Source organism: Physella acuta, unplaced genomic scaffold (assembly GCF_028476545.2).
Source record: "Physella acuta isolate Inbredline_101_S28 unplaced genomic scaffold, ASM2847654v3 ptg001008l, whole genome shotgun sequence".
NCBI lineage: Eukaryota > Metazoa > Mollusca > Gastropoda > Physidae > Physella > Physella acuta.
Genome location: NW_026732525.1, coordinates 28,662 through 54,789, shown reverse-complemented (window position 1 = coordinate 54,789; position 26,128 = coordinate 28,662). Strand labels below are relative to the sequence as shown.

At 41.3% G+C, this 26,128-nt stretch overlaps 1 protein-coding gene across 4 annotated transcripts in view; it reads right to left on the bottom strand.

The window, feature by feature from the left end:
* Positions 1 to 26,128, bottom strand: part of LOC131954521 (fibronectin type-III domain-containing protein 3A) — a 103,906-nt gene that overhangs the window by 55,183 nt on the left and 22,595 nt on the right. For 3 of the 4 annotated variants that reach the window (XM_059318255.1, XM_059318254.1, XM_059318256.1), the window contains exon 2: positions 22,465 to 23,130. In XM_059318255.1, coding sequence (XP_059174238.1) covers positions 22,465 to 23,071 — 607 coding nt within the window. In that variant the 5' untranslated portion in view covers positions 23,072 to 23,130. Of the gene's footprint in view, positions 1 to 22,464; positions 23,131 to 24,410; positions 24,450 to 26,128 lie in introns of those variants that run through there. The other variant, XM_059318257.1, reaches the window with a different exon arrangement.

Sequence of the window (26,128 nt, the reverse complement as noted above, 5' to 3'; positions counted from 1 at the left end):
ACAATGCTTATGATTGACGGTGCTTAAGATTGAAGAGAATCTTTGTTTATATACAATGCTTATGATTGACGGTGCTTAAGATTGAAGAGAATCTTTGTTTATATACAATGCTTATGATTGACGGTGCTTAAGATTGAAGAGAATCTTTGTTTATATACAATGCTTATGATTGACGGTGCTTAAGATTGAAGAGAATCTTTGTTTATATACAATGCTTATGATTGACGGTGCTTAAGATTGAAGAGAATCTTTGTTTATATACAATGCTTATGATTGACGGTGCTTAAGATTGAAGAGAATCTTTGTTTATATACAATGCTTATGATTGACGGTGCTTAAGATTGAAGAGAATCTTTGTTTATATACAATGCTTATGATTGACGGTGCTTAAGATTGAAGAGAATCTTTGTTTATATACAATGCTTATGATTGACGGTGCTTAAGATTGAAGAGAATCTTTGTTTATATACAATGCTTATGATTGACGGTGCTTAAGATTGAAGAGAATCTTTGTTTATATACAATGCTTATGATTGACGGTGCTTAAGATTGAAGAGAATCTTTGTTTATATACAATGCTTATGATTGACGGTGCTTAAGATTGAAGAGAATCTTTGTTTATATACAATGCTTATGATTGACGGTGCTTAAGATTGAAGAGAATCTTTGTTTATATACAATGCTTATGATTGACGGTGCTTAAGATTGAAGAGAATCTTTGTTTATATACAATGCTTATGATTGACGGTGCTTAAGATTGAAGAGAATCTTTGTTTATATACAATGCTTATGATTGGCGGTGCTTAAGATTGAAGAGAATATTTGTTTAGATACAATGCTTATGATTGACGTAGAGAATCCTTGTTTACACATAATGCTTATGAGTGAAGTGAATCTAAGTTTAGATATAATGCTTATGATTGACGTAGAGAATCCTTACACATAATGCTTATAATTGAAGAGAATCTAAGTTTAGATATGACGCTAATGATTGAAGTTGTATATGATTTACATTGCCTATGATTGAAGTTGTACATGATTTACATTGCTTATGATTAAAGTTGTATATGACTGACGTTGCTTATGATTGTAGAGAACCCTTGTGTACACAAGATACTTAAGTGTGAAGAGACCACGGTGCTCTAAGCAACGTTTGTTTATTTTTGTTTCATTATGAGCTCAGATAATAAGATTTCTATCGCATGCCTTGCCTGTGTTCGTTGTTTTTTATAACAATTGCTGTTTTTAGTAAAGGTTTGGTTATTTCTTTCTAAAATATCACACTTGCCCTCATACATAATTCAACGAGGTCCATATATTTGACCAGGGTTTCTTCCAGACTTTTTTCTCCTGGGGGGGGGGGGGGGGCACTTGAAATTTTCGGGGGGGGGGGGGGGCGGTAGACTTTCTTCGGGGGGGGGGGGGCGGACACTGTTAAATGTATATATTTTCTATATAAATTATATAAGTTTCATTTTGTTCGGGGGAGCGGTAAAAATTTTTTTTTTAATTATGTTAAATTCAGTTATCTTTTTTCTTTGTGAGGTACTGAAACTCGAAAAAAAACTTTTTTTTCTTTCTCCTCATATCGCGGGTTTTAAACTGTATATTGTTTTAATTTAGAAAACCCCCACTGCAACGAAATGATGACCTTTTATCACCAGATAAAAATTCAGATGAATTATGGGATTACAAACTTAACCGGGGTTTCCTTACTTCAATATCCACTAAGACCCAATCACTAGTGAGGGTATCTAATCAACCTATTTCCAGTTTCCCAAAGTATTACAAAGTTAAATTTTAACACAATCCGACATAAAAAAAAATAATTATAGTTTGTCTTATAAGTCATGAAAGAAAATGAAACTGAAGTCTGTCTATCTATTTCTAAAAGGCTGCCAAGTTTTGTAAATTATTTATCCCCAGGGGTGACTCATCTCCCCCCCCCCCCCCCCATTCACCTGCAGACGTGCACTGGCTTCTTCCACTGCTAGGCCGCGACCAAGCCAACGTGCGAATTACTAGGGGATTTTTTCTGAAAAACCCAGCGGGCTATTTTTAGATTATGACGGCCTAGTGCCGATGGGAGCCAATCAATAAACTACGTTTTGTCATGTGGTGTAAACAGCGCCACGTTCAACGTTCGGTTGAAGTAGACCAGCACAACAATGAAGTAGAGCAGCACAACACAAACAAGTACAGAAAACAAACGTGTCGCCGTATGCATGGGGGTTGGATGACCTCTGGTCACGTGACAGACCACTAGAAAGTCGTCAGCAAATTCTATACATTGTTGATCATACAGACCAGTAGATATGTGGTGGTAGAATAATTCCAAAACAAAGACAAGGAGATAAGCAAATCGAATGCATAACAATAATAATACTTTAAAACCCCCAATCCCAATACTTAACAAGTCATGATATTTATATATTTTGTTATGTAGGCCCTATAAAATTCATATATATATATATATATATATATATATATATATATATATATATATATATATATATATATATATATATATATATAGCTATATATATATATATATATATATATATATAGCTTCCACAGAACCAGACTTTTCTAACTCCCGTTTTACTCATGTAATTTTCATATATATATAAATATATATATATATATATATATATATATATATATATATATATATATATATATATATATATATATATACACCATTTTATTGCAATCCGCTATTTCAATTTCAACGAGACCCTAATTTTTAAAAAAATGTAACTTGACTGTGAACATTTTTGAGAAAGGTTGTGTACGGGGGTGGCTATAAATAAATAAAAACACTACACTCCCCAAGGATATTTTAATCTTTCTACATCGAGAAGACAGATCTGGACTCTAATCCAACAACCATCGCTTACAAGAGGTTCAGTTGGTTACCTCCTCGTCACAAAAAAAAAGCCAGCGGCTACCCCCCCCCCCCCCTGCCGATTTTTTAAAATGGAAACAAGAACACTTGAATTAATTGCGGTCACAAATGTACAACTTTTGACCACGAAAAGAGAGGAGGGGGAGGACGGAGTGAGATAGAGAGAGAGAGAGAGAATGAGAGAGAGAAAGAGAGAGAGAGAGACGGGGGAAAGTCCCCGCAAATTTTAAAGATAAAAAGCACAGTTTAGCGGTCACGCCCCCCCCCCCCCATCCATCCCCCACACACCAGGGATACTGGTGAAGTCTAAAAAATGCTAAATAAAAACACACCGAAACCGACGTGTCTTCAGTAATCGTTCCCCAGTTATCTCAAAAAACCATCAGCGACAGATTAGAGTCATTCCATGACGCAAGGGAAGTAAGGCACTTTATTTTAGCAGCCCACTACTGAGCATGTATTGTCCTCCAAGTCATAGTGGGATTCTAATTGCATAAACAAATGGCTTGTTATTATAAACTTTTAATATGGACTTATACTAAATTTCTTTTCAGTTTTTACGTTTTCGTTTTAAGCAGATTACCCTACTATTAAAATACTAACCGTATGCACTTTATTAGAACTTTATATAGCAATATTCAATTTTTAAAATTATTTTTTTTTGTGGGGGGGGGGGGGAGAAGAACACAAACACACACACATATACATACCAGAGTGTGAGGTCAGTAAATTCGTGTAGGTGGTCACGCACACAATCTTATACACAAACACACACAAATACACACACACAAATACACACACACAGCTAAGAGGTCAGTAAACTCGTGTCATGTAGAATATGATATGAAGGCACTGCTCCAGGCTAACATCTCTCGCCAAGTTTTCTTTACATTGGGCCTAGTTTTGACCAAGCTAGATTGATCTTAGTTAAGGACATTTTTAAAACACGTGTCTCCAAGGATATGTTTTATTTTTAAAACACGTGTCCTTTAGGGCATTTTTAGGACAATTTATAACACGTGTCCTCAATGACATTTTAAAAGTACGTGTCCGTAAGGATATTTTTACACATGTTCTAAAGGACATTCTTACACATGTTCTAAAGGACATTTTAAAAACACGTATCATCAAAGACATTCGAAAATCGGCGTCTTGAAACATTTGAAATACTTGTGTCGTCATGGAGATTTTTAAAAACCCGTCGCCTTTAAGGACATTTTTTGTGAACCCCGGCAGTTAAGATACTTTAAGAAACCCTGGTGTTAATGTTCACACGGGCAGTTTAAAACCCCACATACAGTAATTTTATTAAATCTATTTTCAGATGACACGACAATTTCCAGAAACTGAAACACCGTTGATTTACTTTGTTATAGAAACGCTGATAATCCCTTTCGATGACGACACGGATTTAGCCCAATCGATGGCAATTAAATGAATGGGCCCTTTGTGATATACGCCGTTATCTGCTGCAGATTCGTCCATCTGTGAACTAGAACGATTCTATATAAATGTATTCGATTGTGTGTGCATTTCTTCGATTCTACAAAATTAGTTAAATTCTGCATGAACTATTTTTATTCTGTATGAACTATTTCTATACGTATTTTGAAATATTTCTGTCGTGTTTGATCTATTTCTATTCTATAAAAGCTATTTCTATTCTGTATAATCTATTTCTATTCTGGATAAGCTATTTCTATTCTGTATAAACTTTCTATTCCATAAAAACTATTTGTATTCCGTATCAACTATTTCTAATCTGGATAAGCTATTTCTATTGTATAAACTATTTCTAATCTGGATAAGCTATTTCTATTGTATAAAATATTTCTATTCTGGATAAGCTATTTCTATTCTAAACGAACCACTTCTACTCTGTATGAACGGAAACAATTATGAATCAACTGTTTCTATTCGTTAGGAACTGTTTCATTTATGCGAGAAGTACTTTAATTCTAACCGATTCTATCAGTAGTTGTTACACTGGTTCACAATGAGTGGACTTTGTTAATTGACTGTATATGCAATGATCACTAAAGTCATGACTGCAGCGCGCGTATGCTGGGGCATTCACCGGAAGTGCTTGAGGTCAGGGGTTAAGATTCAAGTGGGTTAATTAAAACAGGCCAATGGTTAATTTGATTGTGTGGGTAAAGATCAGTTTCAGTTTGAATCTGGTCCTTCGCCAAAAGTTAATGCTCGTCGAGCGATTGTTAAGTTGTTTTTAAGTAGTGATGGTGCAGTTTGTTGATAGAGGTGGTGTGTGTGTGTGGGGGGGGGTGAGTAAACAATGGTGGACGGGACAGTAGTGGTATAGAGGGATATCAAAGATATAACAGTAAGTGGATACTTAAATACATTTTTCGACGCCGATCATTCTTGAACCGAAACGCGCAGGATTTTATACCCAATCGTTTTGATGTTGTTTATAGTCCATTAAAAATAAACCTACATGACTAAATTTATTAACGGTCCATCAGATCTGGTTAAAAAAATAATTATTAAGGCTAAACATGAGATATTCTTGCGTTGTCACTTGAAACGAAATTAACAGGAAAATCCATGCATTAGAAATATGCCGAAATTGAGCTACACTATTTGACCACAACCCATAGACAGGACACTGAGACCTATGTGAAAGCTAGTCATAATGTAGCACGACCTGGGCCACATAACAAGAACTTGACTTGTTCTCGGCTTAATTTATCTTAATTTATTAGGGCTTGTAAGTAGGTCACCAACTTCTCGTTTCGTATTTGCCAACTAGTTTTTTTCAGAGTAAATGGGAATATTTTTATTAAGACAAAAAAACAACAGAAAAGTTACTTCCGCTCTTTTGAAGTTATTTAAAGTAGTAAACAGCGATTTTAATAGAGGACATGATCTAAGCGAACGTAAAAAAAATATAGCCTACGCCAAAGAGTGATTTTTTTCAAGAAGGATATTGTTTCCTATTATGTATTCGAACACATATTAAGTTGCTCTAAACGCAGCTACTTTATTAATATAATATTTTAAATAGCCAAGGCGTCCTGGTACTTAATTTAATTCTAGTATGAGTCAACATTTTATAATCGTTATATGTTGGGCACTTTTGGTATTGTAACATCATGAAGGGAGATCCAGAAAAAATGTACGGGCATTTTTATCTGTTATCAACAGTTTGAAAATAATATCTCTTCTTGCCTAACGAGATTTGAAACTGTGAGAAGAACCAAGACTTACAAGCCCTGTTATCGTCCCTCGGTTCCAAAAAAAAAAAAAAAAAAAAAAAAAACGGTCAAGGACTGGAGGTAGTATCAGCAACCAACAATTAATTACCGTCACCGGTGATGACAATGACATACGCTGCCAGATAGGTTGGTCCTGACACACTCGCCTGTTCGACTTTAGCCTAACTGACACACCAACGATTCTCCTGGCTATGCAGATATCCGGTTTAAGTGGACCGACAGAGGGACGAACAGCAAAGTTCACTCGAACCCGTCACTTGACATTTGTCTTACTTTCTTACATTCAGAAAACAATGCGGCGTTATGAAAAGCCTCAAGGAACGAGGCAATTATATTTTTAAATTGTCGTATCATGCAGCAGTGTTTCTTTCAGGTATCACTCCAGGGGAAATGGATGGGAGATGGGGAAGATGGGGGCGGGGGCGGGCAAACCTTTAAACCCCCTTTTTTTCAGGACGAAATAGAACAAATGTAACATTTAAATAGAAAGAATGTATTTTATTTAACCATATTCACTCCAATCTTCCCGAGAAAAACGTATGAAAGAAACTCTGATTATATATATATATATATATATATATATATATATATATATATATATATATATATATATATATATATATATATATATATATATATATATGTATATATCAACACCAGTGTCAAACTCAAAATGTATATATATATATATATATATATGTAACTAGGGTAGGCCTAGCTACCAGTTACAAATCTGATAACGAACGAGAAGCCGAGACGCAGTTTACAGTCTGATGCAACCGATAACAGGTGGCTTATTGGATCGGACTGATAACAAGCTCAAAGCCAACGCGTGCTATTTTGGGAAACGGTACAGGGGGATTCAGACGGCCTGTCAACTTTGATTGATAGGATGCAGATGTTTTATTAGTCGGACTGTACGTAGAACTGCGCAACTAGTAGTCGGAGACATCGATTACAAATATCGATTACGGAGGGATACGAGTACGAATACAAGGGATAAATAGGGGGGGACGGCGGAGCTCGCCCCTTCTCTCTTTCGATCGCTCGCTTAGATCAGTCAGTCTGTGTGACAGTTGGTTATAGAACGGATTAGTTGTATTGTGTTAAGAAGGACTATAGACATGTGGATTCAGTTATATGAAGCCTAGTGAGGACTGTTAGGGGTCAGTTGATTCAGACTATTATTATGAAACATCCCTGTTGATTCATTGTGTTATATTGAAACATTTCTTGATTCATGTAATAAAAGGATCAATAGCGAACCTGCATCTTCGAGTCTTTCTACTGTAGTCGATGTTGTGTAGCATGAGTGGTTCAACTCGTTACAATTGGCGTTGTCGGGCAGGATAGACTCGGGGAAGGTTACAAGTGGCGTTGCGAGCAGGGTAACTGTTCGCTCGTTACAATTGGCGTTGTCGGCAGGATAAATGTCCGCCCGTTACAATTGCCGCTGCGAGCAGGGTAGATGTTCGCCCGTTACAATTGGCGCTGCGATCAGGATGAATTCAACTAGACTTGCCGTTTGAGGCACCCATAGTCAACCTTGTGCATAACTGTGTTTTGTGTGTATGTGAATTCGGACATTCAGGAACTGTGAAAATTGAGGAACGAGGAAAATTTTTTTTCATATACACACGGTAAGAAAGAACTCTTTTGTTTTACTTACGGAATAAAATGTCTACTCTGGACGAGAAGCAGACCCATATAGTGGTCCTACACAGAGAGTCCCACATTAACAAATTTTACGGGGACGGTGATCCAACTTTAACCAACAGGTTCAGTGAGGAGGTCAAAGCGGCCTGGGCCTCGAGAGGCATGTCACCAGAGGAAAGATTAAGACTGCTGATGGGCAGTATAGGAGAGATGGTCAGGGCAGAGGTCAAATGCCACGATAAAACCATCCAATCAGATCCAGATAAGGTGCTAGATCTGATTATGGAGACCTTTGGGGAGAGACGGTCGGGATCGCAACTGCTATCGGGATTCGTAGGCTTAAAGCAGAGAATGGCGGAGAGTGTGATGGAGTACTCACACCGGATGAACAGGGCCTTTGATTTGGTAAAGGGCAAAACACCTGACATTGATGTACGCCTACTGAGGGACCATTTCATTGAGGGGCTAGCAACCCCGATCTTAAGGAGAGAGTTGAAAGAGGAGGTCCACAGAAACCCGCAGTTGACCTTCCTTCAGGTCAGGAACTCAGCGATCCGCAGGTCCGAGGATGAGGACCAATCGAACTGTTCGGTGGACAAAGTCTCTGTGCCAGAACAGAAACAATCCCCACCCACAGGGGCCGACACGATGGAGACCATGATGGCTCAACTGTTGGCCCACATAGAGAAGGTTGACCAACAATTGAAGAGGTTAGAAAGCAGGTCAACAGCTGAGAATCAGGAAAGGAACGAGACAAAACAGAGACAGGTTGGACGGCCGCGACCCGCCGGTCCATCGCTCCGGTGGACGGCGGATGGTAGACCAATTTGCTTGTCCTGTTCACAACCCGGACATATGGCACGGTACTGCCAGGGAAACGCTCGTCCTCTGTAAGGCAGGGCCAAGCTACAGAGGGGCGAGGTTATGGCCCAAGAAACAAATTGATGGGAGTCTGTCCCGAAATGGTGATTACGATTGGGGACATCGCGGTGAAGGCAATTGTGGATACAGGCTCCCAGGTGACGACAATTACGGAAAATTTTTACACCAAATGGATGAAAGGAAAAGACCATAGGTTGAGGTCTGACACATGCATGCGCCTAACGGCAGCTAATGGACTTACCATTCCATACTGCGGTTATTTTCTGACGGATGTCGTGGTGGCGGGACATAAGTTGAAGCAGGTTGGGGTGTTCGTTACGAAACACAACCTAGAGACAAATGTGTCAAACATACCTTGCCTATTGGGCATGAATATTCTTGGTCAGTTGCCAGAATTTCCTACAAATATAGTCGGATCGCCCACATCAGGTCGAGAATCCAGGTTGGCCAGGTTTGCCAAGACCAAAGGAAGGACAGCAGTCCCGGCAAACACGGTCAAGGCAATCACATTACAAATTGGTGATAGAAGTGTAAATGGTGATGTGATGATAGAACCATGTGGCGCCGCACTGAGGGCAGGCGTCGTGTTACTGCGGACATACACATCAGCGGAAAATGGACTAGTTCAAGGGTTGGTAGCAAATGTTTTGGATGAGGAAATTTTTATACCGCCTAATACTCTGGTAGGAGTACCACAGAACGTCGAGGTACAAAGGTCGGCACAGTGCATCGAACTGATTAATACCAGCAGTAATGAAGTAACAATTAGGTCGGTCAATGTGACGGCCGAGGTGAAGCAAAAGGATGGCCGATCATATACATTCCCGGAAACTGAGGACCCAAAACTAAATGAATTGCTGAATAAATACAAGGATATATTTGCCTCGTATGAGGGTGATTTGGGGTACACGGAGATAATCAAACACCAGATACCCTTACTACAAGACAAGCCGGTGGCGCAACCCTACCGAAGATTACCACCAAGCCACTACTCGGCGGTGAAGGCACATCTGAATGATCTACTAGAAAAGGGAATTATTACAACTAGTACAAGCCCGTATGCGGCACCGATTGTAGTGGTAAAAAAGAAGTCAGGGGAGATAAGACTGTGTTGTGATTACCGGAAATTGAACAATATCACAAGAAGGGATGCATTCCCCTTGCCTCGTATTGATGAATGTCTTGATGCGTTGGGGGGAGCAAGATTTTTTTCTACCTTGGATTTGGCCAGTGGCTACCACCAAGTGGCCATGCACCCCAACGATCAACATAAAACTGCATTTATTTCTCCACTGGGACTGTACGAGTGGACCCGTATGCCGTTTGGTCTAACTAATGCACCTGCTACATTCCAGCGAGTAATGCAGAATGCTATGAGTGACTTTCTATTTCAAATAATGTTGGTGTACTTGGATGATATTCTAGTTTACTCAAAAACTTGGGAGGACCATCTAAAAAGATTAGAACAAGTGTTTCTCCGTCTTAGGGAGATAGGAGTAAAGCTGAACCCAGACAAATGCTGCTTTGGTCTGAAATCGGTACATTTTTTGGGTTATGTGATTTCGTCGGATGGCATCGCCACTGACCCAGATAAAATTGCAGCTGTTAAAGAATGGAAACAACCAACAACTACGGTAGAGGTCAGGTCATTCTTGGGCTTTGCTTCCTATTATAGAAAATTTGTACCCGGTTTTGCAAAAATTGCCGCACCATTGCATGACTTGGTAAACAAAATGACAAAGAAACACAGTAAGGAGAAAAAGAAAGGTAAAACACACCGGATAGGTGAATTATGGACTGATGAATGCCTGAACTCGTTTAAGCTCTTGAAAAAGGCTTTGACAGAGGCGCCGATATTGGGATACGCAGACTTTGACAAACCATTTCGGCTAGAAATTGACGCCAGCTCTAAAGGTCTGGGAGCTGTGCTATCACAACAACAAAAGCAAGGCTTCAGGGTTATTGCGTATGCCAGTCGAGCTCTGAAGGAATCAGAGAAGAACATGACAAATTACAGCGCCATGAAACTAGAACTTTTGACATTAAAATGGGCTGTGACCGAAAAATTCAGGGACTATCTATTAGGTGCTAAATGTGTGGTATACACTGACAATAACCCCTTGAGTCACCTAAAGACAGCAAAGTTGGGATCCATCGAACAGCGATGGGCAGCAGAATTGGCACTCTTTGACCTAGAGATAAAATATCGCCCGGGGCGGTCCAATGGCAATGCGGACGCCTTATCAAGGAATCCTTACGAGAAACCGGGTGATGAGGAAGAAACGCTGACAGGAATATGTGAGGTCAGAGCGTCAACAGATATCCCTCATGGGGTACAAGTGATGCAAAACGGGCAGACCGGGGTGGAGCACATATCCACAGAGCCCGAACATATGGACAGTGGTGATGTTAATTGCCTTAATCACCAAAAGATAAGAGATGCCCAGAGAACGGATAGTGGCTTACAACCGCTATTGAAATACGTCCAGGAACAAAAATTCCCAGGAAGAAGGGAAAGAGAACAATTTGGTCGGGAAACAAGGAAACTACTGAGTCAGTGGAACCGTCTCAGTATAAAGGATGGTGTTCTCATGCGGAGAATTCATGACCAAATAGACGGCACAATACACCAGGTGGTGGTGCCTGGACAATTACGAGGAGAAGTGCTAAGGTTGGCACATGACAGGGCAGGACACCAGGGTCAGGACAGGACCCACAAAATATTACGACGGAGGTGTTACTGGCCCAATATGGAAATGGAGGTCAAACGCCATTGTGAGGCTTGTGTGAGGTGTCAGCATGCGAAAATGCCAGTTGTCAAAATGAGACAGCCATCAGGACACCTACTAGCGACAAAACCACTAGAGATTGTGGCGATGGACTTTACGTCGTTGGAGCAATCATCGGATGGGACGGAACATGTGTTGGTAATGACTGATGTATTCACCAAATGGACTGTGGCGGTGCCCACACGAGATCAGACTGCCAAAACAGTGGCAAAGGTATTAATAGAACATTGGTTCATCAAATATGGCATACCAAGACAATTACACTCTGACCAAGGAAGGGCCTTCGAGTCAGAAGTAATCAACCAACTGTGCAGCCACTACGGGATCAACAAATCTAGAACAACCACATTTAATCCGAAAGGAAACGGACAGTGTGAGCGGTTCAACCGCAGCATGCATGATTTGCTGCGTACCCTAGAACCTGAACAGAAAAAACGTTGGCCTGATTTTCTCCCAGAGTTGGTATATCTATACAACTGCACACCCCATGCCACAACCGGCTTTGCGCCACACATGTTGCTGTTCGGACGAGAGGCTCGACTCCCTCTTGATTTGTTCCTAGGAAAAAGAGAGAGTATGACTGGCTCATACACCGCACTGGAATATGTGAATGAACATATGAGAAGAATTAGAGAAATGTACAGGGTAGTACAGGAAAGACTAGAACATGAATCTCGGCGAAGGGAACCGCCGATACAGACGAAGGACCCGCCACTCAAACTGAACGACAGGGTATTACTGCGTAGCCACCCGTTAGGCAGAAACAAAATCCACGATCTCTGGGGACAGGAGATATGGCAAGTCGTGGAGATGCCTAAAGCAGCAGGTGGCCCCTTTAAGATAAGACCCATCGATCACGCCAAACCGGATCGGTGGGCGAATATTGCTCAATTAAAGAAATATTGGAATAGGCAAGAAGAGCAGTTACACACAGAGAAACCCAAGACAATTAGGGAACCGGAAGTTATAACGGAAATTCACATACCCATTCCGGAACCATATCACCATCAACAGAACAACAGCGATACGCAAGGGGAGGATACCGGCAACAATGAGGATCCCGGTCCCTCCAGAAGCAGAGAGACAGTAGACCATCAGATAAGTGGTCCGCGGAGAAGTTTAAGGAACAGAAGGAATACGAAATTTTTTGTCAGCAACCATCAATTCTTTCATGGTCGCGCTGGTATGAAAACAGACTGTTCAAAGAGCTATAGAAGTGAACTGGTGAAGGCACCAAATGGAAAGGGTGGATGTGAATTCTAGAACTGTTTTGTGTCTCAGGAAGATGATGTAGACACAGTTGATATGTGAAATAGGTATAACTGTCAATCGTATACGAATGGAACGTCGTGGACAGTGAGTGGAACAATAAATTTTTTTTTACGACTGTGCGATTGACTTTGGAGGAGTGCACCTGCCAGGCGTTGTTTGTGGTTGAAAACACACAAAAAAAGCAGGGGTGGATGTAACTAGGGTAGGCCTAGCTACCAGTTACAAATCTGATAACGAACGAGAAGCCGAGACGCAGTTTACAGTCTGATGCAACCGATAACAGGTGGCTTATTGGATCGGACTGATAACAAGCTCAAAGCCAACGCGTGCTATTTTGGGAAACGGTACAGGGGGATTCAGACGGCCTGTCAACTTTGATTGATAGGATGCAGATGTTTTATTAGTCGGACTGTACGTAGAACTGCGCAACTAGTAGTCGGAGACATCGATTACAAATATCGATTACGGAGGGATACGAGTACGAATACAAGGGATAAATAGGGGGGGACGGCGGAGCTCGCCCCTTCTCTCTTTCGATCGCTCGCTTAGATCAGTCAGTCTGTGTGACAGTTGGTTATAGAACGGATTAGTTGTATTGTGTTAAGAAGGACTATAGACATGTGGATTCAGTTATATGAAGCCTAGTGAGGACTGTTAGGGGTCAGTTGATTCAGACTATTATTATGAAACATCCCTGTTGATTCATTGTGTTATATTGAAACATTTCTTGATTCATGTAATAAAAGGATCAATAGCGAACCTGCATCTTCGAGTCTTTCTACTGTAGTCGATGTTGTGTAGCATGAGTGGTTCAACTCGTTACAATTGGCGTTGTCGGGCAGGATAGACTCGGGGAAGGTTACAAGTGGCGTTGCGAGCAGGGTAACTGTTCGCTCGTTACACATATATATATATATATATATATATATATATATATATATATATATATATATATATATATATAATATGTTAGGATTGTTACGACGTAGAGTAAAAATCCCGTGTATGATCCCAATAAATTCCACACCGTTAGTTTAAAATATATTTATTAAACTGAAGCTTACAATTTCTACACAATTATCTCCATGGCCTGTTCAAGCTCTACAGGAATTAAAACGTGATTCCGATGCTATTATAACTTCTTACTCACATTCTTAATCTTCTAAAGCCCTGATGAGCAAATGGCTGCATCTGCACCTATACAAAATGGCCAATGTTTTGGACAGCTATATTTAGCTGAGCCAATGCATTTTACCTTCAGTTAGCTAAAATCTTTTGTTCTAGTTATTTAAAAAAAAACAACAACCAATCATTTAATTTAAAAAATCTACCCCGTGTTTTGAAATAAGAAGACCAGTTGACGTAAAAAATAATAATTAAGACTAATGTATTTCAAGCATTGAAACGCTGTTGAAATAACAGACCGAGGTAAAGGGAAATAATTCAACAAATTCCACAGACAAAACAAGATCACGACGCGGTTAAGGGAAAAGCAGATTTCTATTTTTAAACAATAAAACAAAATAAAAAAGTCATAAAATTAAAACCGATTTTAAAATTGTCAAGTTAATATTAAAAAAAAAACATTTTTAAAAAGGAAATTATGTAAAAATAAACACCTCAGTAATCAGGACCATTTTAAGAGTTTTTAAGATCTCTTTTTAAACTTTTTTATTTTAAACACAACCACTCTAAAAACAGAAAAGATAAGACAAAAAAAAAAAACAACAACAAAAAAATGGGAAATGGTTAGGGAAGTTTGGTGGAAGAGAAATAAGAGAAAGTTTTGGAAAACGGCGGTAGCTGGGAGGATGTCAAGAAAACAGATTGTATCGGTCTACGCCTAGTAGCTAGGAAAACAGTGTTGGTTCAAACAAAAGGCGCATACTTGAATTACTTCTTTTTTCTTTTTATGGCTACAAGCGTTAGCCCCATTAAGGCCACAGGGGTCAAAAGGTTACACACCATTAGGTTACTATGTCACTGTCAATGTTAGAGGTACGTCCGGCAATGAGACGCTTTGAGGTGTGTACAAGTACACCTATGCTACACGTGTACAAGTACTGGTATAAGTACAAGCACACCTACTCTACACGTGTACAAGTACAAGGACACTTACACTACGCGTGTACAAGTACACCTACTCTACACGTGTACATGTACAAGTACAAGGACACTTACACTACGCGTGTACAAGTACACCTACTCTACACGTGTACATGTACAAGTACAAGGACACTTACACTAAGCGAGTACAAGTACACCTACTCTACACGTGTACATGTACATGTACAAGTATAAGTACAAGTACACCTACTCTAGACGTGTACATGTACATGTACAAGTATAAGTACAAGTACACCTACTCTAGACGTGTACAAGTACAAGTATAAGTACAAGTACACCTACTCTACACGTGTACATGTAGAAATACAAGTACACATACACTACAAGTGTACACGAATACCTATACTACACATGAACATGTAAACCTACACTAGTATACAAATAAACCTATACTTGTATACAAGAAAACCTATACTTGTATAAAAGTAAACCGTCACTAGTATACAAGTAAACTTCCATTAGTATTCTAGTAAACCTACATTACTATGTAAGTAAACCTACACTATACTTATACAAATAAACAACACACACAACAAAGTGATTGTATTTTCCCGTATCAAGGGAACTAACTCTGGATGAACGGTCAAGTGGGACTGAGCCAGACATAGCCAACAGGAAGTCCATCTCTTATAGGCACTTGACTTAGTTATCATCCATTCAAATTTACCGACCTGCTTTTCTTACAATCATTTATGCACGTCTTACGGGACTTCCCGTTGTTAAAAAATATTTTCTTATATTAGCTATACTTGTGGTCAATTTTTTTTTTCATTCATTAGTTCAATGGCCAGACTTGTGAAATACAAATCTAAAGATACGAGTAGAATCATTAGCCAGCGTTATGAATGAGTTCAAGTGTTTTATATTTATCCGCGGCTTTATATCAGCACCTGCTTCCGCTGACGTCAAAAATATAAATAGAAATAGGAGGCTTTTGTGGGATAAAGAAGGGTCAGGGATTTTGGCCGATAGTTTTATCCATATAATGGTCAAGGATTTTCGTCTATAGTGTTTTTTTTTTCCAGATAATGGTCAGGGATTTTGGCCGATAGTTTTATCCATATGATGGTCAAGGATTTTCGTCTATAGTGTTTTTTTTTCCATATAATGGTCTGGGATTTTGGCGCATAGTTTTTTTTATATAATGGTCAAGGATTTTCGTCTTATTTTTTTTTCTTTCCATATAATGGTCTGGGATTTTGACTTATAGTTTTTTTTCTTCATATAATGGATTGGGATTTTCGTCTAAAGTTTTATCCGTAGAATGGTCAGATGTTTCTAGAATGGTGATATATTTAGCCTATAGTTTTATATACAGATCCACACCATCACCGACGTCTTACAGATCTACACCACCAACGACGTTTTATATTCTAACATCCACACCACCACCGACGTCTTACATCCTTACATCAACACCATCACCGACGTCTTACATCCTTACATCCACACCACCACCGACATCTTACATATCCAAACCACCACCGACGTCTTACAGATCCACACCACTACCGACGTCTTACATCCTTACATCCACACCATCACCGACGTGTTTAATCCACACCACCACCGACGTCTTACAGATCCACACCACTACCGACGTCTTACATCCTTACATCCACACCATCACCGACGTGTTTAATCCACACCACCACCGACATCCTTACAAACACACCACCACCGACGTCTTACAGATCCACACCTCCACCGCCTTACACATCCACACCACCACCGACGTCTTACAGATCCACACCACCACCGCCTTACACATCCACACCACCACCGACGTCTTACACATCCACACCACCACCGCCTTACACATCCACACCGCCTTACACATCCACACATCCTTAGATCCACACAACCACCGTCCACACAGGAATGTAAAGTCTACCGTCAAGAGAAAAGTAAAAAAAAAAACTATTTGCTCAAGCCGTCGCCGCTTTACCGTATGGAATTTCCTTCTTCTCATGTTACTGCCCTGCTTGCTTGCGTCCTGGCATAGCTCAGTTCATTAGTCTTCATTAGCGTTTAGTTACAAATGAGGATTACGTCATGAAACTTGGGATAAGGGGGATAGTGCTTGTCATAGATGTAGGCCAGGCGTGGATTTTAACTTGGACGTGGCAGATATCAAGAGTTATGTCATGCTTACAGGTGGATGGACTCTAGCACCAGACATCTTTCTCCTCACTAACATTTTACATGTTTATTTTTTTGTTTTACCGCTGGGTTGGAAATCTAAGATACGAGAAAAATGGCCCGTTGAGGAAGGGTACAACGGGCGCTAGGCTGATAGTGCTGTCTCTTTTCTCTAAACTAAAACCAACCCACCCCCCCACACACCACACACCACCCCCACCCCCACCCCCACACACCCCCCACCCCCCCCCCCCCACACACCCCCCCACCCCCCCCCCCCCCCCACACACCGCCCCCCCCCCCCCAAAACATGTCTACCGTCCCATTCAACGAAATATAATTATATACTTTTTCCAGTGTCCGCCCCCTCCCCGAAAATTTCAAGTACCCCCACCCCTCTCCGGGGAGGAAAAAGTCTGAAAGAAACACTGAAACCAACCCACCCCCCCACACACCACCCCCCACCCCCCCACACACACCACCCCCCACCACCCCCCCACACACCACCAACCCCCCACACACCACCCCCCCCCCACCCCTCCACCACCACACACCACCCCCACCCCCCACCACACACCACCCCCACCCCAACCCCTCACCCCCACACACCACCCCCTCCACACACCGCCCCCCCCCACCCCCCACCCCCCCCAAAAAAAACATGTCTACCGTCCCATTCAACGAAATATAATTATATACTTTTTCCAGTGTCCGCCCCCTCCCAGAATATTCTACCCCCCGCCCCCGAAAATTTCAAGTACCCCCACCCCTCTCCGGGGAGGAAAAAGTCTGAAAGAAACACTGAAACCAACCCACCCCCCCACACACCACCCCCCACCCCTACACACCACCCCCCCCACCCCTCCACCCCTCCCCCCCCCCAACCCCCCCCCCCCAAAAAAAAAACATGTCTACCTTCCCATTGCAAGAAAACCACTTTTTAGATTAGACACATTAATTAGGCTGTAATTTTATTATAGAGTATCGATGAGGAAATTTCTTTTGAGTTGGGGAGGGGGGGGGGGGCTCAGACGTTCTTACGCGGGGGGTGGGGCTTCGCCCCTACCCGAAGAATTGTATGCAAGAAACTCTTCACGCAAACCATTTAGATTAGACAACATTTCCTTTTTTTCAATGTTTACGCGATAATCAATGACGTCATATTACTGTGTGCACTCTCTGGTTTGAGATTATGTTCTACTCTACGCTAAATGTGTCGACGTCATATTTCGTTTTTCGAATTACTGTGCATGTTTTTATTTTGCTTGTGTTTTCTCTAGAGCGTTCTTGTCAGACAGAGCGTTCTTGACAGACAGCGAAACTATTAGTATTAATGAGGTGATGCCCCGGAGGAAGAGATGGGGTGGAGGTGGAGAGAGAGATAGAGAGAGAGAGAGGGGGGGGAGGGGGAGAAGAAAAAAATACCAAGAGAGCAACGTTCTTTAAGAGATAAGGGCAGTCGTGCAGAACTGAAGGAATCCTTCCAGAGGTTGGCCTGGGTTATAGGCAGGCTCGCAGGGTCGGTAGGCAAGGATGGGTGGATGGGTAGAGAGTGTCTGGTAGGTGGGTGAAAGGGGTCGGAGGGAGAGTAGCGATGGTGGCATGGGCGTCAGAGAAGGGAGTGTATGGGTTGTTAGGGGGTAGATGCATGGGTAGATTGAACGGTGCATACATGGGTCACTCAAATGATGGTTTATGGGTGGGTGCAAAAGTAGTTTGTATGGTGGGTGCAAGGATCGTTCGGAAGGTGGGTGCAGTTCAGCCTCCCCCCCCCCGAACAAAATGGAATTAATATAGAAAATAAATACGTTTACCAGTGTCAGCCCTCCCCCCCCCCCCTCCTCCGGAGAAAATAGTCTAAAAGAAATACTGTTGGGAAGAAGATGGGTGAAGTGTCGAGAATTAGAATTTACGCTAATTTTAGTTTATTCGAAAAAACATAAAATCTTTCAGAACACATGCACTAAGCTAAACAACACCATTATACGCTCTTGCTTCGCTAACACCCCGACGTACAAAACAAGTGCGGTCATTGTTACACACACAAAAAACAACGTAATATGTAGTTGACATTTTACATACATTATATTCCTCTAAATAATTAACATGCCAAGGTCTCTTTATTAAAGGCCTTGATTTGCATGAAAACAAAAACACATGTTTATGGATAATTATGCATAATTAAGGCGAGAGATCTAAGGACCGGCAGTTGAATAAACAATCAGGATAGGCGTGTCTGGTAACAACAATATCATGAGACTCCTGGATCAATGTGACGTATTAAGCGGGAAGCCATGACGGGAATGACGTCATAAGTAGACCAGCTATGACGTGATACACATTACAAAATGAACGAAGCACAGTGTTTTTCAGTTCACCGTCATTGATTGTTGCCCACTAACTCTACCAGCTTCATTAAGTCCTATTTGTTAAACGCCACAGCGAGACTATCTCACGTTAATGAAAGTTCACCAAGACAACTCTGTTGATTGTTAAAATTTCCCCCTCGCATCAATAAAACAAAAGGTAAAAATAAAAACTATAAAAAGCACAACACAAATAAGTTCAAAGTAAAATCAACATCGTACTCGCATAAAAATCAAAGCTAACGATATCAAACAGAAGCAGTCAATACCGCATAACGATTACAACGATGACGTATGCATTTATTCATGTCAAGAAAATACCAGCGATGGTGAAAATCAATGGGACAATAGGTGAACCGATTGTAAAAAAAAAAATAACAGTACAGCCTTCTTGATACGCCTGGGGATTAAAATGTTAAAGACAACGGAGAGGGAACAATAGAGAAGTAGAGGAAAGGCCAGGACCGCGATCTATAGGCCGGGAGATAGAGCTTGGTCGATACACCGTCGGTTGGTGGAGATGTTGAAAGAGGAGGTTTGGTGGGTCTATCTTAGTGGTGTAGGACACGGGTCGGTAGAGTAGACAGATTTATCCAGGACAGGACGGGTCTATACAGGACAACACGGGTCTATCCGGGACAGGACACGGGTATATCCAGGACATAACACGGGTATATACAGGACAGGACACGGGTCTATCCTGGACTAGACAAGGGTCTATACAGGACAGGACACGGGTCTATCCTGGACTAGACAAGGGTCTATACAGGACAGGACACGGGTCTATCCTGGACTAGACAAGGGTCTATACAGGACAGGACAAGGGTCTATCCAGGACAAGACAAGGGTCTATCCAGGACAAGACAAGGGTCTATCCAGGACAAGACAAGGGTCTATCCAGGACAGGACACGGGTCTATCCTGGACTAGACAAGGGTCTATACAGGACAGGACACGGGTCTATCCTGGACTAGACAAGGGTCTATCCAAGACAGGACACGGGTCTATCCATGACAGATCACGAGTCTAACCAGGACTTTGGTCTATGCAGCAGAGTATGCGGGTTTATCTAGTACAGTATACAGGTCTATCCAGGACAGGACACAGGTCTATCTGGTACAGGACACAGGTATATCCAGGAAAAAACACAGCTATATCTAGGACAAAACACATGTATATATCCAGGACAGGACATAGGTGTATCCAGGACTGGACATAGGTGTATCCAGGACAGGAAACAGGTCTATCCAGGACAGGAAACAGGTCTATCCAGGACAGGACACAGGTATATTCAGGACAGACATATTTATATCCAGTGCAGGGCAGAGGTATAAGTAGAACATAGCATAAAGAGGACGTTGGTCTATTTAGTATAGGACACTAGGCAATCTGATACAGGACATGCATCTTTCAAGTACAGGACACATGTCTATCTAGTAGAGGACATTACAGGTCGGAGGACCACATCTTGATCCATAATTAACATAATTAGCTATAGATCTGAAGATGTCAGGGCTAAACTACCTGAATCAATACACACAAAAAAGTGGGGTAAGGAGAGACAGAGAAAAGTGATACTAATATCAAGGAAATTACCAGTGGTAAAATTACTGTGACAAATGGGTCTACAATAATCTATGACATGGAAAACGTCAGGTAGATTTAATGCTTGGTTCATCCATGTATCCATTTAAAATAATCCATGTTTGAAAAAAAAATGCTTTGAGGGTTAACATAGCATATGATTTAACAACATATGGTAACAGCTGTAGGATAAACAGTGGCTGGATCATTTTCGGTATTTGTAAGGGTACATATACATATATGAATATATACTGGGTAAATTTTAACTGTAATCAGTAATGTCACAATGCAGAGATGCGGGAGGGGGTACAGTAAGCACCGGATGATATCCTTTAGAGGGAGACAATTTCAATATTTTTAATGTTATATCAGAACAATATTTCTTCAAGTTGAAATAATAAAATAGTTTGGGGGAGGGTGAGGCTAAATAAAAATGCAAAAACTGTTAAATGGAGTGACACCCCAGTGATGCCACAGACCCTAAATAGTCATCAAATAGTTACAATAAAATAAGAAATAAGAAAGAAAGGTTCACCTTGTATACATAAACACATGTCACACAGTTTTAAAAAGTAACAACATTTTAGGCCTATTTATTGTGAAAAAGAATGGAAATTAAAAAAAAAAAAATTCCCAATTTATGTCTATTTAAAAGAAAATAATTTCAATGTTCAATTAGCGTTGATTTTGTGGTAAAGCATACTTAATAGTAGATTATGATGTAATGTATAATTAGCATCAGTGCATTTCAGTGCACTTACACAAAGCTAAGGGTTGTCTGCCCTTGGCAGTGTTTTTCTTCTGTGTAATTTAAAACAGGGTGTGGTGAAATTGAGAGTCACTTTTTAAATGTAAAAACAGGGTCAGCTGTAGTTTGCATTCTTGTTTTATGTCTGAATATAAGGATGGCAACATTTACAATGAGTTAAGATACAGTGGTGGCTACCTGATGCCTAAAGTACTCATGAAACATTTTGTGAAAATCAAACCAAACCATTATATTCCTCACATTTTATGCAACATAAGCCTACAAATATTAATGCAGAAGTATTTATAAAAGTCTCTCTATAAAGCAGCAATACATATAATAAAATGTTTTACAGCCAATTTGAATTAGTAAACTGCTTTCTCAAAATGTGACTCAAGTACTTTAGTAATAAGGTCTTCAATTTAAAATCCAATATTAATTATGGGAATAACAATGCCTAAATTGAAAGGCTAATATTATGTGCATGTATGTAGGTAGGATATAAAAGAAAGTCTAAAACAGAGTCTAGAATCAAAAGTGTGTTTGACAATTTTATAAGGGTCCAATATTAAATATATACACAATAGGGTTGGTAAGGGGAGGTGTGTCATATGAAACAGAAAGTATAACTACTTTGGTACTGTTAAGTTTATATGTAGTGATGTGAAGTTACTGGGGTATTGATAGGTTGTTATGCTACTGTAGTACTGTTATGTGGTACTGTTAAGTTATGTAGTGATGTGAAGTGTACTCACCCTGGATGTGCTGTATCTGGTCCCCCAGTCGGACTGAGAATGTCTCCCCTGGGTTCACATGGACGTGCACGACATGCTGGCCCCCAGTAGGGGACGACCCCTCCCCCGGGCTGTCACCCCTGGAGTGAGTCCCAGATCCTCCGGAATGACTGGCGTTTGAACTTGGGTAACTGCCTGGCGGTGACGCGCAGTGGTTGGGGGATGCAGGGATGCAACCGTGGCCCATGCTGCTGGTCGAGGTACCAAGATAGTATCCTGGGCCGCCGTGGGGGTAATGGCCACTGTTGCTGACTGGGCCATGGGTCGGAGAGGATACTTGGTGAGTACAGAGTGGTGGGCTGGGCGGGTCGGAGACGTCAGAAGTTAGTCCGTTGGTCTGTCCGTCAGACTCCGTATCCAGAACCAGCCCATTGTTGTTGCTGGTCAAGTTGTTGTTGTTTGTGTTGTTGTTCTCCAGGAGACCCGGACTCACGTAGCCATTGTCCTCTAGGTCAGACGACTCGTACGGGGAGTTGTTATTGCAGTTGGTGGTGCTTGGGCTGCCGTTACAGTTGGGTTTGGTGGCAGTTCGAGGTGGCTGGGTGGAGTCTATACCATCTTCCATCATGCTAGCTGGTGGATGTTCTTGATCAGGCTATTGATGGTGGTCGTCTATCAAGCAGTTTTCTGGAATTAATTACAAAAGGAAAAAAAAGTTTAACATAAAATATATCTTTTTATGATTCTTTGAAAGTTGAAAAAATTGTTTTTTATGCTTTGTTAAAATATTTAAACAAAAAACTAGTTTTAAAAAAAATAAACATTTTAACATTGCGCAACAATTTGCAATAATTTACGCAATACACTACCACCATCAACAAGTGCTTTCATTTAAACAGTAGACCTAAAAACATATAAGAGCCACAGAACATTTAGAGATGCGGCTAACTTATTTCATAGCTTGCAAAATAACTTCACACATTACTACAACTATGTCCTGTGTTTACAAGGGGAAGTAACAACTTCCATTGACAGATGTCCTTACTGACTGTATAGCAACCCCTACTTCCCCCTCCCACCTCAAAGGTGGCCAGAAAAAAATGTGTGAGCTGGAAATTCTAAAATACATGATGATACAAAATGTTTAAAATATATAGGTAAAGTTTCAAAGATGAATATTTTTCCAAATTAACTGGATAACTTTAGAACTAAATTGAATTTAATAATTTCAAACTTGCTCAATTTAAATAAATTTAAAAAAAAAACATCTCTACATGCAAACAATGTTTACATATTTTCTAAAACAAAAAAAGGCAAAGGTCTTACAAGTTATATGAGAATTGGCTCGAAGTTAGAGAAAATTAGGCCAACTCTGAACCAAGACAAAATGTGATCCAGAAAGTTGAGAAACCAAGAGATAAATTCAACATTTGACTTGGCTCTGAGTTAAAGAAAGTTCTGGACCAAAAAACGTACAATAAATGACACATTTTTCTCTAGCTTTTAAACAAAATAAAAATTGTGGGACGAAAATCTTAAAATAAATTAAAATTTGGCTTAAAGAAATAAAAAAAATGGCCAAGGAAACATGAGAATTTGGCCTGTTTTACGACAGAAACCCAGCTGTGTCTGGAGACCCCAAATGAGTGCATTTGTTCCCACGCAGTACATCAATACTACATTTAGTACATGTGCACTAAAGGTATGTTCAGTCAGAGCAAAAGTACTCACAGTGTACTCACTCATGACAACAACACATAACCTATTTCACCTTATACAAGTGTTAACTACACACAAGTTGAGGTCAAGTTTTACACATTTCAGTGAATATCACTAACAAAAATCTGTCGTGTTGTCTCGACACTATAGCATCCTTCACAATATACGATAACACAGAAATAAAACAATACCAGCAGACACACCTGTATTTCCTCCCTCGTTAAGAGACTTCCATTACAAATACCTACTTGTTAACGACGCTCCCACGACCGCCCCGTGTCACACAAGAAGGGACGTATGTGTGTTCACTGTATGTCCCTTAATGTCAGGCTTACCCCCCCCCTCTCTCCCCTCACTCCACACCCCTTGCCTAACACGGCAGGGGTTGCTAAGACTAGTTCAAACAGAAGGTGTTTCTAAGGAAGCTTCGCGACTCATCAGATCGTGTTTGTTTTTCTCCGAGACACAGCCTCCACGTAAGAGGACCAGACACCCCCCCCCCTCCCCCATGCTCGTGTTTGATCGGGAGCCGTGTGTCATGACACGCCGGTGTGCACTGGGGGAGGACCATTCCGCGCTAGGTCAAGGCGACAGGTCCACTAAGGAGTAGGGGAGGTTTGGGAGGTGATGGGAGGGGGAGGGATGGGAAAATGGGAGGATGAGGACAGATATAGAAGGGTTGGGAGTAGGAGATGGGAGGGTGAGGAGTGAGGGGTAGATGGGATGGTGAGGTGTGGGTGATGGGATGGTGAGGAATGGGAAATGGGAGAGTGGGGAGTGGGAAAATGGGAAGGTGAGGACAGAAATAGAAGGGTTGGGAGTAGGAGATGGGAAGGTGGGGGTGGGGAATGGGGGGTGAGGACAGATATAGAAGGGTTGGGAGTAGGAGATGGGAAGATGGGGGTGGGGAATGGGGGGGGGGGGCGGTCAGGACAGATATAGAAGGGTTGGGAGTAGGAGATGGGAAGGTGGGGGTGGGGTATGGGGGGGGGGGGGGGGCGAGGACAGAAGGGTTGGGAGTAGGAGATGGGAGGTTGAGATGAGAGGGTGAGGAATGGGAAATGGGAAGATGAGGACAGAAACAGAGCGAGAGGACAGAGATGGGAGGGTGAGGAATGGGAGAATTGGGGGTAGATAGGATGATGAGGAGTGGGTGATGGGTGGAAGATGGGAGGGTGAGGAGTGGCTGATTGAAGTGAGGACTGAAATACGGGAGGGCGATACTTATGACGATGTCTGAAACAGAGGAGGGTGGGGCGAGAGGGTGAAGAAAGAGAGACGGAATGCCTAACAGTGTGGTGTCTTATGCACAAGCAATTAGCAGCCCTGGACTAGACATCGCGAGACTAGGCAAACACAGGATGCCCTAACACCAACGCTACCACGGTACAATACCGAAAGTAAGATCTTCACTGCTGTAATAGATCACCCTAATTGGCACGAGGCTATAATAAGATACGGAAAGTATAATGAGACCAATACGATGCATGAAGATCGAAGAGTTTAATACTAGTATAATGACACTAATACGATGGATCATATCGAACAGAGTTTAATTCTGGGCGTCTTCACACACGGTGTCAAATACAGTAGAGGCAAGCTATGTCACGAAATGGGACACAGTGTTTTAACTTAGTAGATGTGGCAGTATATGGGACACACAGCAATGGCACGATATGGGACACAGTGTTATAACTTAGTAGATGTCACAGTACAGGTGACACAGCAATGTCATGATATGGCACACACAGCAATGTCACGATATAGGACACAGTGGTATAACTTAGTAGATGTCACAGTATATGGGACACGCAGCAATGTCATGATAAGGGACACAGTGTTATAACTTAGATGTCACAGTACAGGGGAAACGATGCTACAACTTGGTAGAGAAATGGGACACACGCACTATGATAGAAAGAAGAAGAGGACACGTCATTTAACCCCCCCCCCTTTCCCCCACATA